Source organism: Diorhabda sublineata, chromosome X (genome assembly GCF_026230105.1).
Source record: "Diorhabda sublineata isolate icDioSubl1.1 chromosome X, icDioSubl1.1, whole genome shotgun sequence".
NCBI lineage: Eukaryota > Metazoa > Arthropoda > Insecta > Coleoptera > Chrysomelidae > Diorhabda > Diorhabda sublineata.
In genome coordinates this window covers 18,374,603-18,390,239 of record NC_079485.1, presented here as the reverse complement: position 1 = coordinate 18,390,239, position 15,637 = coordinate 18,374,603, and the positions used below count along the sequence as shown (strand labels likewise).

The 15,637-nt window shown below is 31.3% G+C and overlaps 1 protein-coding gene across 2 annotated transcripts in view; it reads left to right on the top strand.

The window, feature by feature from the left end:
• Positions 1 to 15,637, top strand: part of LOC130450763 (segmentation protein cap'n'collar) — a 192,322-nt gene that overhangs the window by 86,886 nt on the left and 89,799 nt on the right. For both annotated transcript variants that reach the window (XM_056789385.1, XM_056789386.1), the window contains exons 2-3: positions 2,754 to 2,945; positions 3,279 to 3,336. In XM_056789385.1, coding sequence (XP_056645363.1) covers positions 2,754 to 2,945; positions 3,279 to 3,336 — 250 coding nt within the window. The remainder of the gene's footprint in view (positions 1 to 2,753; positions 2,946 to 3,278; positions 3,337 to 15,637) is intronic.

Genomic DNA, 15,637 nt, shown 5'->3' with positions numbered 1-15,637 from the left:
TTTCACGTTCTACGCTCTGCCTCCACCTCTTCATCCGCTACCCTAAGTCTATCTCTTTCTACACCCATTGTCTTTGACGCTCCTCCCAATGCACGATTCTGTCGGCTCTTCTTTTGTGCTTTGAACTTTTGATATGGAATTCTTCGATTAATATAAAGGATCAACTATTAATTATAAATTTACAAAAAAATATTAATAGAGACTGTTTAGAGATACAGTTCCATAATTTCGTTTGTAGAAATTATTCGTGAAGGAAAAAATATCTCAGTTTAATCATATATCACCATTATTGGGCCAAAATTCTAAATAACTACAGATTTTAAATGATGAAATTCAAATAATAAGCTATAAATGTCTTTGTAGTTTAGTGAAAGTAAATTGTATATAGAGTAAGTCAGTTCAAAAGTTGAAATTTCTATTATTTATGTAACGGATATTTTTTTATTGAGAATACTACTACATATTTCTTAATCACTAGTTTTCCGAAAAAATCAGATCGTGTTATTAGTACTATGGAGTATGGGAAACCAAATGAAATACTTTTCATCTACTGCGTATAATTATAAAGACATCTCACGTGAAATTTGTATTATAAATTGACTTTCTTCTACTTGAATACCTAGATTCAACTTCCGAATGATAGGTATTACCACCAATTATTTTAAGTAGAAATTCCTGGAACAATTAGTATTAGTATTAATATTATATAATATATATCCATTTTTGTATCCCTAATTATGCTTCTTTTAGAGTTGGTAACTGTTCTTCAAAAAACCAATTTTTGAACGACTATTAATAAAATCGTAGTAATCTATATTGTCCCCTTTGCTGTACATTGAGCAGGGTCAGTGTTTAAAGTTCATCTATTAATACCACTTCTCAGTTCAGAATGTGGTATTGCTCTAGCTGCCAGAGATCTTCATCTTTCATACGCTCCAGGTACAATGCTTTGGAGTTCCGTACTCTTTCACATTTCGGGAGAATGTGGATAGAGGTTTTGTACTCTGCGTAACAGAATCTGCACGTTGCACACTTATCTAAACCTTGCGTCTTCAGGTCTCTCCTGAGACAGCAATGCCCTGACAAGACTTCTCTGGTATTTCACAGATCGAGGGTAGATGTGTAATGTGTAATTGTGTATGTATGAAAACCATTTACCGACTTGCTTAGGTTTCTATTCACTACAACCAATACACCGACACTTACAATTATACTATCCGATCCGTCATCTGTCAAGAATTGGAAAAATGTCTAATCTCTATTACCTTTGGCTACATTAGGTTGGGTGAAACGTTCAGTTTCAGTATCAGTTAGCCTCAACCCTCAAACACATGTATAAATTTGACAGCGGTCGTACAATTAGTTTATGAGTTATAGCATTTTGAGTGAAGTAACTCGTTAGTGACAAATGATGGAGAAAAACAATCGGGTGTTAATAAAACTTTGTTTATTGGCAATAAAATACTATTAAAGCAAAGACTTGATAAACATTATTTGAATTTTTTTCCAGGAAAATTAAACGTTGAAAAGTAAGTTTAAACCACTGTCACCGACAAAAATAATACAAAAGTCCTCTGAGACCCTACATATATCAAAGGAACGTATTGGGCATATTGTGAATAAATATTTGCATTTGCGTTCAAAGTGGGTGTCTCGCGAAATCACAATCGACTAAAAACAACAAATAATTGAGGATTCTGAGTAGTGTTTGGAGCTGTTCAAACGTAATAAACTCGATTTTTCGCGTAATTATTTATTAATGGATGAAACATGGCGGTATCATTTCAAACCGGAGTCCAATCAACAGTCAGCGGAGTGAACCGCATGCGATGAAACGGATCCAAAGCCTGGAACGCCGCAAAAGGAGCAAGGTTATAGCGTAATATTTTGAGATGCACATAGTATAATATTCATCGACTATATTAAAAAGGAAAACACTAAAACAGCGACTATTAAGTAGCCTATAGGAGTGCTTAAAGGACGAAATCACGGCAAAACGGTCTTGAAGAAGAAAGTTCTGATTCATCAAGATAATGCACGGGGTCACAAATCAATTAAAACAATGGTAAACTTGGGCTTGGAACTGCTTTCATATCCACCGAATTGTCCAGATCTGGGCCACGGCGACCTTACGCCGATGAAGAGTTTATCGCCGAAATTGAGGCTTAAGACAAATCGTAATATAAAAATGGGATAAAAAAATTGTAAGACCGCTATAATCGCTGTATCGCTCTTGAAGGCAACTATATTAAATGATAAAATCAAATTCTATATTCTATTCTTTTTTCTACGTTAACCTACGAACTTCTCCGCCCAACTATTACGTACAAGTAGCTATATTTTGAAATAGTTGCTCAAACAGTATGAATAGTTACCTATAAGTTCAATAATGAGCTTATTCTAGGATAATTGCATCTATTAAATGACTAGCTAAGAAATATTCGTTATCGCAATAATTGTTTTCTTTACAAGTTTCAGTCAGTTTATGCAAAAATATTTCCTATTTCTGAACAAAAACTTTGTACAGAAAACATTTCTAAAATATTAAAAAATGCTGTATTTGAAATAAGAAAGTTTGTGTTTTCCATTATCACATTCTGTCTAAATCCCGCACTACTAAAGATACCAATTGAACGTTTTTTTGAAGATTATTTTTTTTTGTTACTCGCACTCTATATTCTGCACATCTAGAAAGTCCAGAACAAAAATATTTTGTGTTGATAATTATTTAAAACAATTTTCGGTTGTTTTAGGATATGGATTTAATAGAAGTCTTGTGGAAACAAGATGTGGATCTTGGTTTCACTGTGGATAATGTTGTGCCCAAATCTGAAAAGGAAGAAATAAAAATCGAAACAAATGATGCTACTTCATCTGTTCATTTGAAAGATGACAATTTGGAAAAAATCAAGACACTCCAAGCTATTAACGAAGACTCTATCAAGGTACATATTCTACATAATTATTATAAAAATTGACCCAATGAGTAGGTTTCCATTTAATAATTTCTTATGTGACAAAAATTAGTTTCCTTACAAATCAATGTAGATTGATTAAACTTTTCAAATTATCATTCAAAAGATATCATTGAGGATTACTTTCGAAAAATATATTTTTCCAGCTGATTCATGAACTGCGCACTTTTCCAGTTGAATTAGTTGATTGATTTATGATGTACGTAGATTTCGAATATTTATTTTTGTCGAGGAAAAAATAGTTGAACAACTCTTCATTCAAATTAGCGTAGTGATCCTTCAGATGTTTTTTATTTATTACAGCAAGAAAAAGAAGAAGATCCGTGGTCTGGTTTCAATTACACCATCGATACCGAAACCGGTGAGTTATTCAATTAAATAAAATCCCTTTATTAATTTATATATTAAATATTCAAATTACTATCCGTAAGACAACCTTACATTTTTGATAAAAGTTGATTGTAGTATTTAAGAGCTTATATTGAAAAAAATGTTTTATTAGGGGGAGGGAGGGTAGAGAATAATTGAAAACTACTACAAAAATAATTCTTTGGAAAATATTTCAAAAATACAAAAAGATTTGAAAAAAGTTTCAATCGTATTTAATATTTTTTCACCTATTTGCCATAAAAACCAAGATATTTGGAAAAAGTAATTGAAATTTATAGCTCATGCCAGAATTAAAAAAAAAATGGAATAAGGTAAATTTTCCACCTTAGACGAAACCTCCGACAGCACCCTCGTAGTCATTTGAATGTCCTCAATTTGTTCAAAATGCGTTCCTTTCACGACATTTTGGATTTTGAGAATGCGAAGGAAATCAAAGGGCGTTAGATTCGGCTGATATGGAGGTTATAGTAACACTGAAATCTTTCTGGACGCTAAAAACTACGCCACATTCAATGCACAGTGGCAGAATGCATTGTCGTAGTGGAGCGCTCAATTTTTCTCGACTTCTTTCAACCTATATTTCGAAATAAAGTACGCCGCAATAGAATACACGATTCATTTTCTGTCCACATGGAACGAACTCCTTATGAACTTCCCCGCCGGTTTCAAAAAAGCCGTTGGACATAGTTTTCTTTTTCAATTTGCTCATGCGAGTTTTTTAGTTTCGGATAATGTGGAGATACCAAATATTTACTCTATTTGGTATTTAGATCGTCTGTTATTATTTGAATCGTTACCTCCGACAAATTTTGCGGATTAGAGCGTATACAAACAGCGCGTGTCAATGTACACCACGATCGTTTTTTCTTCGTTTTTCACGCTTTCACAATCCTCCTTGACCAATGGGCCAACGAGCCAAATACTTTCAATACTCTACTCTCAGTTTCAATCAATAAATCACTTAATTTCGCACGTTTTATTGCGTTCCTAGAGGTTTAGCTTCTCCAATTTACTCAACTTACATGGGACAAAGCACTACAAGCTCTAGCATGATCTGTTACATTCTTTGATAGTAACATGCTCTGTTGCGAATCCTTATGATTCTACCTGATAAAAATCAGTTTTCCAACATTATTTTCTTTCAGTACGTCTGTGAAATAAATTCAGCTACAAGTAATTCTACTCTAAACCTATGATATATATCGAATGTAAAATGTAAAAGACTCAATATCAAACAAGATGTGAGTGCATTTGTTTTTCGACAACCACATGTGGGTTTTCAGAGCCTCGGAAACGGAAATTGTTGTAGTGAGCATCAAGGTAAAAATGTATTTCATTTCTTAGGATGATTTTGCCCGAAAAATCAGCATCATTGATGTTTAATAATACATTCAACAAACTCTCTTCTCTGTGCATGGTTATTAGGTTTCAGTTGTTGTGTTAATTGAATTTTATAAGTAAATATTTAGTGAGTATACGCTGTAGAGAACTTCTTGAAATTTGCAATTCTTGTTCACAATGTCTAATTGAGGTTCCTGGACTGTCACCTATACGCTGGACTTGGACTAATAATCAGAATATATCTTTATACAATTTTGTACCCCACATACATCGGAATCTCATTTTTCACTTTATAATTATCTGTTTCTTATTAATGGTTGTATAAATAAATTTTAGCACAACCAATGCTTTATCCAAAAATATACATATTAAGATGTGGTTATTTTGAAAAATTGATTTCCAATGTAATTCTTGTAATAAGTTACTGGTCTTAATGAAACTAGTTTATCCCATCAGTTCATGTATCTTTTAAAGTCTAAGATGTTTAAATGACATAGAAGGAACACTTTTCAGTCACCAGTTCGGGTTTAGAAGTCACCATTCTGTTTACAGCATTACTGTTGTATATTCACATATTTAGAGCAAAATTAATATGTCATACACATCTAGTTTGCATGAGTAGAGTAGTTTAAGAAACCAAAAATTACAAACATATTATACTACCTAAACTTAAATGTGATATGAGATATTTGTCCCACAAAAGCACTAGCGGGAGAAATATGTTAAAATTGCTAGGACTTAGCAAGGTACACATTTATTTCTAGGGTACCTACATTTAGAAATTTCCTTTCTTTAACAATTGTTTGCTCGACATTTGCTTCAAAAATTCTGGGAAAAATTATGTGTCTTTTTTATTAAGAAAACACTCCAATTTCTTTTAGAATGTTCGGATCAAAATTGGACCCATAATTTTTTTATTTCTCAATCATTTTTTAGGTTGTGTAGGTCGTATTTGGCAGCGCTCTAAGTATTTTCTTTTTTTTTAATGCCACTATCAGAATTGTCATTTTCAAACCAGAAATTGAAGAAAACATTTTTCCATGTTTTTGGCACATTAACTGAAAATAAGATAGTCCAAAAGGGGCAAAACCGTCCAAAAATACTCTAGGACCCCATCTTATGTACAAAAAGGGTCTATAAATAAGTACTATTCGAATTTACATGGAGACTGCGTATTATTGGAACGTGATTTATCATTATAAGAAATATTAAAATAGGTTTTATTCAATAGCATATTTTATAATAGAATAGTTACATTTATTTTCAGTACAATATATGTTGATAATAAAACAAATGTTTTTAGCTTTTTTCCTATTTGACTGCTCCTGTGATGGGTCAGAATAAGTGCATGGAGGACTCACAGGTTTTATATGGAGCACAAAACAAAAACTGAGAAATCAATTAAATTTCTAACACAGAAAAGCTTTGAACAATCAAATAGAATGTAATGCATTTGCTCCATTTGAAACCTCTCAGTCGCCCATGCTCAATTTTGTTAACATATTCTGATAAAATAGATGTACATGAAACTAATAAAATCATCAAGTATTATCAATGATATGCCACAATATATAATAAGTTCTCATAGAGTTCAACATTTAAATATAATAATACAATCTTTGTCGCTATCTTCATCTATAATTGGATCGATATCTCTATTGAAAAATAATTCAGACAGAACTTTGGCTATTCTCATTAATTTAATTTATATCTAGTATTATTGAGATAATATATATGATTGCTGCAATGTGAGTACAGTTCGCACTATAGGAAAAGTGACAGAATACCACTGTATCTAATTGTCAGGTTTATATTTAACGTAACTTTGTAGCACTTACTATTTATATGTCTGGTTCTTATCAATATTTGATAATGTTCAGTTTCATCTCAATACACTCCAAATCAATACTATCATCATCATTCATCAATTTAGCTCGACTTAATTTATAAGAGTCCGCCAAAAACAATTTAAGATCTCTTTCAGTAATTTCCGGAAAGTCAGGAATAACATGTGCTGTTAGCTTAGTCATAATGGTGGGTCGTCTCAACTTCTTCCGCTAAGATATTCTCATTTTTCTTAGAATTCAACATTCTTCCAATTATTATAATTAAAAAGCTTCGCAAACCGGTAATGGAAAAAAAATCTGCAGTATGCACCATTTTTCAGTAAAAGTTTATTGTTTAACTATCAAACTATCCATCTCAATTTAGTAACGTAACGAGATTGATTAGATTCACCTTTTATTAATTTCTTTCCTTTTAAAGAGGGCATCAAAATATTAAAACTCAGTTACGACGTACAGAATATCTCTATCCACTATACAGACATCACTTTTTCTCGTGAATGGTCTGATACCATGCGGATCTTCCATAATATTCTTCCTGGTGGTTTCTGAATCATTTTTAATGATGTTGATGAGCCCCGCGGAAAACTAAACTAACCATTCGTTAGTGAGAAAGGTTTTTGTCATAAGTGGAAGTATGATAACAGATACTCTCTCATGAAAACTTTTACTCCAAAGTATTTCAGCCAGATATCCTTTTCAAATTAATTAATTAACGATTCGCAAAAATCTGAAATTTCTTTTCGTTTTTTATTCCGAAAACAGTCGAACTTACTTTGATTAATGAATCAGGACCTAATGTAAAACATATAATGAGAACTTCGTAACATTCCTACCATCTGACGATCATATGGTAACTGATAGAAATTTGTTACCACAAAAATGTCCTGTAGATAAACTCAATTTGATCATGTCTTTTTCTGCTGCAGTAAAATAGTATCTATTTCTGAAAGCTTTTTTACTTGAGATGGAGTCCTAGAGTCTTTTTGTACGTTCTAGCGCTTTTTAGACTTATTTATAGGTTGCATTGCGTTGCGGTTTGAAACTGGCAATTCGCATAGCGGCGAGAGGTCTTCAAATATGTTCTTTTAAATAGCCAGTTCTGAATATATAAATATCCAGGTCAAGGCAATTTTAACATGCTTATCCCCCTATAGTGTTTTCAAGTTATGTTCCACAGCCGCTTCAAGTAAAAAATGATATAGGTAAATCTTGAGGACTAATTCCTTAATCTTGCAGCTCAATTTTTTTCCTAAAAGAAGATATGAATATGAACACAAGTGGTGTTTTTACAATGTTGAACATTTTGGAAAAATGACATTGAATGAAGGATCCTAGGATGGGATTATATTAGTCTATTATAAAAGAAGTCCAAATAATTGAAAAAAAAAATGCAAAAATTAGTCATTATATCAACCAGTATATTAAAATTTTTGACCATCCTTTATATCTTATATAATCTAATAGTTTTTATAATGACTTGATGTAATAAGGAGACGTAGGTATAAAAATAGTAATTACAATATTGCGTATTCAACATTCTGGGTAATCTAATTACATACATTTTAAATCTTTATTCACTAAAGAAATTCTTAATCCCATTCAAATCATTGAAGTAATACTTATACAAACAACCTATTGCAAGTTAGTATGACTTTTCAGACTTTAGTATTTTCCTAAGGATCATGATGATAGACATAGTAAACAATACAAATACAAATCATTCAGTAGCCAGTTTACGGGGACACCTTGCCAGACCTTGTGCAGACGAAAATCAGTGCAGGACTAGCCCATGAAAAATTTATTAATTTGTATAAAATGAAAATAATGTACTAGAAATTAAAAATTTTCTGCTCATACTATCAATAAAAGCAAAGTAAAAAAGGCTGTAATACATTTTTTAAGGGATCAAGATAATTATTTTATGTACAGAAAAAGAAGAGTTAGTTATTACGTTTATAGTAAGGTAAATATATGCCGTGTATTAATTGTTAAGAAAGAGATTTGCTTATTGATAATTGTAACGTACGAGAATATTTATAATGTAATTATGTGTTATTATCAGAACAAAATAGTTTGAGTTTCTAATTTACTTGATCACATGAATGTATTGTTATGACATTCTCATTTATTTTATTTCAAGACAATTTGGTTATTAATTACTTATTATAACTGACGCTTTCATTAGAAAAATTTGTTTCTACTGATGCTATGAAAGTTTTCTCCATATTTTCAAAACAGAGAATTTCTCACTCAGTGAAAATATCGCACCTGCACGATAGCATCGCCAAACTGGGATTATCAAAAAACATCTTCGCCGACATCCAGAAGGCTGTAATACTGAATACTTGCCACACAGTGCGCAAGTTCATTATGTGAACTGAGCCTAATCCTTTTGATACTTTGTATCCGGGATAGGTAAATAATACCGGCTCTAAGCTGAGTAGTGCATAAGTCTTTCGCATAATAATAATAATAATAATAATAATTAAATGTTGGCAACTTAGTCCAGGCAATCAATACCTATGCCATACCTGTTTTAACGTACTCTTTTGGAATCCTGAAGTGGACTAAAACAGAGCTAGAGGGTATTCAGAGGTTGACAAGAACAATGATGACGAAGAACAACAACCACCACCCGAAGTGATCCACTATGAGAACAACATTATCCCGAATGGAGGGTGGAAGAGGCTTGATCGACCTTATCATCATTCACTCTCGACAGGTAATGAAACTACGCGAATTCTTTCATATTAAATCGGAAGTCTCAACTCTGCACCGGATTATATCCAAAGCGGATAAAAATTATTCACCTCTCAACCTCGCATCGCCAGAATCTGACTTAAATATAGTATTAGACACCGAGAAGCTGGAGCAGTGGTCACGAAAGGCACTACACGGTGGACATCATCATGGCCTCAACCAACCGCATGTTGACAAGGAAGCTTCAAACAGATGGCTTACTAGCGGCAATCTCTTTCCAGAGACTGAAGGCTTTATGATGGCTATCCAGGATCAAGTTATTAACACCAATAACTACAAGAAAAATATTATTAAAGATCTGAACACTCAATCTGAGAAATGCAGAAATTGCCAACAAACATCAGAGACTATCCAACATATATCATCTGCTTGTAGTGTGTTAGCTAATACCGACTATCCACACCGGCATAACCAAGTGTGCAACATAATCCACCAAAAATTGTCCAATAAGTTCGGTCTTCTTAATACGTATACACCTTATTACAAGTACCAGCCGCAGAAGGTGCTCGAAAATAACAATTTTAGACTCTACTACGATAGATCCATTATCACCGATAGACAGGTGACGAATAACAGACCTGACATCGTGGTGGTTAATAGAAGAATCAATTCAGTCCTTCTTGTCGATGTAGCTATACCGAACACTCATAACGTTCTCAACAAACACCAGGAGAAACTGGCCAAATACGCGGATATCGTAATTGAGATTAAACAGATGAGGCACAGCGAAAATGTGGAAATAGTCCCAGTTATTATGTCAGCAACTGGCGTCGTGCCTAAGACCCTGCACGATTGCATCGTCAAACTGGGATTACCAAAAAATACCTTCGCCGACATCCAGAAGGTTGTAATACTGAATACTTGCCACACAGTGCGCAAATTCATTATGTGAACCGAGCCTAATCCTTTTGATACTTTATATCAGGGATAGGTAAATAATACCGGCTCTAAGCTGACTAGTGCATAAGTCTTTTGCATAATAATAATAATAATGATAATGATAATGATAATGATAATGATAATGATAATGATAATGATAATGATAATGATAATGATAATGATAATGATAATGATAATGATAATGATAATGATAATGATAATGATAATGATAATGATAATGATAATGATAATGATAATGATAATAATGATAATGATAATGATAATGATAATGATAATTAATAATAATAATAATAATAATAAATTTAAATCAATAATGAATTGTTATGTGTCCAATGGATACGGCGCGTTTTTCATGTTTACAGCGTAACGCCAACAATTAATGCGCAATGTCTACTTAGTCCATGAAAATATTTACCGTTACCATAACAGCACGACTACAGCCAATAATTTTTGCTGCCAACTTTCCAAACGGCCATAGTTTCATAGTTTTATTGCTGCTTTTTTACTAAAACAGATTTATTAAATATTGATTATAATGGAATACTAAGATTCAAAGTTTGAAAATACACCTCTAGATATTGTTCAAAAAGCGTCCGATGTTTATAATAAGTTGCTATCAAACACATCAAGATAATAAATATGAAACCGCTTACAGTAGCTTTGTGAACTAGAGAATGCAAGCCAAGGTGAATTTCTTTTTCTGAAAATACTTTGATAGATACAAATAAACAAAAATAAAATCGAAGATGATGAATACCAAAGTTTATAAAAAGTTCACATATTAATAAGCAAGTTGATAAAGAAAAAGAAGTTCTGCACTTTTGAACAAGTTATCAGGCTACCAAACTTAAATCAACATTTTTTAATGAACAACGTGCTTTCTAACATCTACTTATAACCCCATAAAATTTAATAAACTTAATTTTCACAGTCACATCCTCATGTCAAGCTAAAAATTTCGTTGTTACCGAAACACTTATTTTTTAAGCCGTATTAAATTCAAATATATGGCACACATATCATCATTATACAGAGTTATGTTGAAGTAATGTAATGATGAGGTAAAACGTCCAATAGTCACATTTTGCTATACAAAAACACGTCTCCTAGGAAAAAACTGAGAGAATTAATAAAAAACAAAATAAACTTGATTTTAAAGTTGAGAAAAAAAAGGTGTTGTGGTGAAAATTCAAACTTTCTTAATAGTGTATTTTTTTCAGTCGAGACACATATTTATTTAAATGGTATAGTAAATCGAGACAGGTTCGGGAAAATCCTCACTGGATTCAAACAAAACACACCCAATACCTCCAAAAAGTCAATGTTTGGTAGGCATCGTCAGGTTTATTGATCCTTATTTCTCTCGCGGGTATTTAACAAATAAGCGATACTTGAGATGTATGGCAGTGCTTCCAGGCTGGGTTTCCAAATTTGCATAATTCTTAAAACTATTTATTTACACCATTTTCTTGTGAAGGGTTAGGTTGTCATTTTAGGAATCTCATATGATTATTTTGTTATTTCATATTTTGCTCGCAGCTTCAAATTAAAAGAAAATGTGGTTTTGTGCAAAATAAAGGAATGGCATTAGAGGAAATCTTGATACTATTTTATGCTCTTGAATGAATTGACTATCATCTATATACATTGCTGAATCTCAACTATTTCTTACTATAATCTTCAATACAGTCTAATGTGATTACTATAACTTTTCTAGCATTTTACTAATTACAGTGCTATTTACATTATTTATTTCTTGAAATGTATATTCCAAACTCTATGTCATACATATCTCTTCTTTATAAAATTGTTGTATACATTTGTTAAATTCAGTGTCAGCATTATTCAATTGACGATTATGTCTGACCTTAGATACTCTTGTAAGTGACCGTGACAGAATGTCATATACATACAATGCGATTATAAACGAGATCAAAACAAAACATAATGAGAATAATACAATCCAAAAATTTAGAAAATATTAAATATATCAAAAATATAACAATAGTGAATTCGTCAAACCTCCCCCTTTAAAAAAACTTCACATGACGTTTTTACCCTTTTCGATAAGAAAATTTCATACACTCTCCTTTTCAGAAATATGACTTAATAAATAATATCTACATTTTATATGCGTTAAAAGTATTCCCATAAATAACTATAATGACTTGTTTGGTGAGGAGTATTGCTTCTGCAAACCAAGATCATTATTGGAAAAATGTGATCGAAACCACAAGTATTCAAAAAATACCAATATCAAATAAGCTAAAATACGATAGATACCAATTCCTTCACTTGATATATTTTATTACCTACCCGTTTTCGAAATTTAATGATGTTATTTTTTTAAACATATTTATCTAAAAATTGTGTGATATCCTCAATTTTTTCATTAACGAATCGTCCTAGTTGACATTATAACATATCCATAAGTAACATGTTGAATACTTTTCTCAATCTTCTTTTGTTGTTGAGATTTGGGACACCCTGTGCTTACAAAGGATGAAATAATAATTTTCGCTAACATCAAAGGCATGTGAATGGTACTGACTTATACAGAATTTTGGGTGTTGCCTAAAAAATGTTAAAAAGATGGTTGGAACTTCGGGTTGCGTTTAAAGAAGAAATGAAACATCCTGCTATAAAGTTGCCTTGTCATGGTTTCGGGTAGAAAACAACTGCAACCGTCTAAAAACAGCTGTCGTCGGATTACTTAATTTAAAATTACTTTATATAAAAATGTCTGCAACTTAAAATATAACAATAATAACAGTTAATTACAAAGTAAATTAATAATTATAATTTATATCTTGGCTATTTTTCGGATAGTGTCATAATTCCAATTTGTTGTAGAAGTTGTTTTGAGGGGTAGATATGCTGGTTAAGATTTGGTGTTCTGAGAGCTTTTGTTTTCCAGTTTCTTTTCTTGTGGTACAATACGCCATAAAGTAACAAAAATATGTTATTATTCCCACATGTAATAAACGTTGTTGACTATGAAATTGTATTATAAATATTATTAAATTGCATCTTGTTAGTTTCATTCTTTTTCGTGAAAATAAATCCAAACCAATATCAATACAACAGCTCAATGCAAAAAAGGTTATAACAACTCAAACCAATTGAGATTGAGATTTTAAACTACAAAGAATACAAAACCCATATTGGAATTAGTCATGAAAAATAAATTCATAATATTCATTTATGATAATTATATTATCTTGCCAATATTTTAAATTTATTCGTATATATCCATGTTTCATTTAAATAAAACATCTACCTTTCTTTCTTAATGAATGTCCCTCAAATATGGAGTTTTCAAGAAAAGCTATATCCTTTTTTTCTATTGAAAAAACAATTTCTGGTATTTTTTGCACCTCTAAATCCTACCTCATAATTTCCACGATGACTTCGGCCAAATTGTGGATAGTCTTTATCTTCAGAATTTTTTTTAGATTAGGAATCTAGTTTTAAAATAAAAAACACGATATTTATATTTCAGTTTTAGATGGATAAAGGGTGCCAGTTTATTCAATATCTTCCACACTTGGTGCAAGTATTTTTCGTTCAACTATTGTCCGAAAGGACCTCATATTTCTATGCACAAAATACCTAATTTATAATGAAGACCACATAAACGCTTATAAAATTTGATTTCATTTTTTTTGTTGTTAGGAACAGATGAAAATATATCTGATTATTTATAATGAGTTTTTTAATAGATCAGATATTGCATATTTAGAAGTTAGAATAACGGAAAAAATTATTTAAAGAATCCCAGACATCATACAAAATGTTTTACGTAACCGCTTGGTGATTATCCGAAAGCAGATTGTTATTTTGAACAGTTAATTATAATTAATTATAAAATAAATTGGAAAATATATTACGACATTATTTGCTCTATTTTATGTACATAATAATTGTCAAAATTAATATGATTAGCTACAATGACAAAAAATTAAAAAAACGATTGGCTAAAGAGAGAATTAAAATCACAATTCCCTCTTTCATTAAAAATGTTCAAAATGGCGGTTATAGTTTTTATATAGAGGTGATGCTAGAAGAGGTTAAGATTTTTTTATTATGAATTGTCAAATTAAGAATAGAAATAGACTTTTCTAGTTATTTTTTCCAATAGAGACTCTCAACCATATATCAAAAATCGTTTGTACTTTTGCTGTGGGAAAAATTATAGCAAAATTACACAATTAGCCTTAGTCTGTCTACTCAAATAAAAGGTGGGAAGAGGGAAACTGTGAGATTTCTTATGAAAAAACGCTCTAACCTCCGGTTCTACTTAAGCGTTTTTGGCTTACTTAGTTTTCTTGAAGCTAAGGCTAGTTTTGAGTTATGTAGACAAAAGGAGGTAGTCGATGTCTGCTTGTGACACCTAGTTCAAGCAATGGGGAATTCTCCTATAACCAAGGTCATGTTAAATTATTACAAATAATGAAAGTTCAACGAATTTTAGACGACACATATTCGGTACTTTTTTAAAAAAAAATGATTACCCTGTTAAATTTGATAAAAAAGATTGGACATTTAATTTTTAAAGCGTTTTGTTTCTAGTTCAATATTTGGCAATCTCGCATAGGTGTGATACTTATTCTCAATTCTAATTGGTTGAATAACGTAGGTAGATGTGATTATATCTGTAATCTGATTGGTCATTGGATTATTTACTTTGTCTTTCCTTTTCTGTTACTTTTAAAACGACAAAGAAAGCAAGCAAGCCCTATATTTTAATAAACATATATAAATATAACCTCAAATTTTATAAACCAGCTTCGAAGATTTATGAGGCAACCATTCTTTACTCGAGAAAATTTTTTGTGCTACAAAAATTGTGCAGACAAAAGCCATGGAGAGAGGCTTAGAATTAGAAGACAGGGTTATAAAATGCATTGAAAATATATGTGGAATTGAAACAACGAAATGTGGACTTGTTTTAAATAATATGTTTCCAGTCTTTGGAGCCTCGCCGGATGCCATTTCAAGTGATGCAGTCCTAGAAGTGAAATGCCCATTGACTAGTATAAGTAATTTTGTCAAGGATGGAAAAATTATTGAAAAATACATGGGTCAGATGCAGTTGCAAATGAAAATGTGTAAGAAGACTAAAGCAATTTTTGCAGTTGCAGATCTAGAATTTGAAACAAATAATAAAATTTATATACATAATGTTACGTATAATGAAATTTATTGTAACGAGTTAATTGAAAATAGTTTACTATTCTGGAAAAAATACGTATTTCTAAAGTTAACTAGGATTTATAAATAAAATAGTTTCACAATGTTGTATTCTCATTTTTTAGTTGTACATAACTTATCTCAAAAAGAGTATGTATATACACCTAAAAACAAACAGGAATATATAGTAAGTTTAATAGGAAAAATAAAAGTACAATCTCAATAATTACC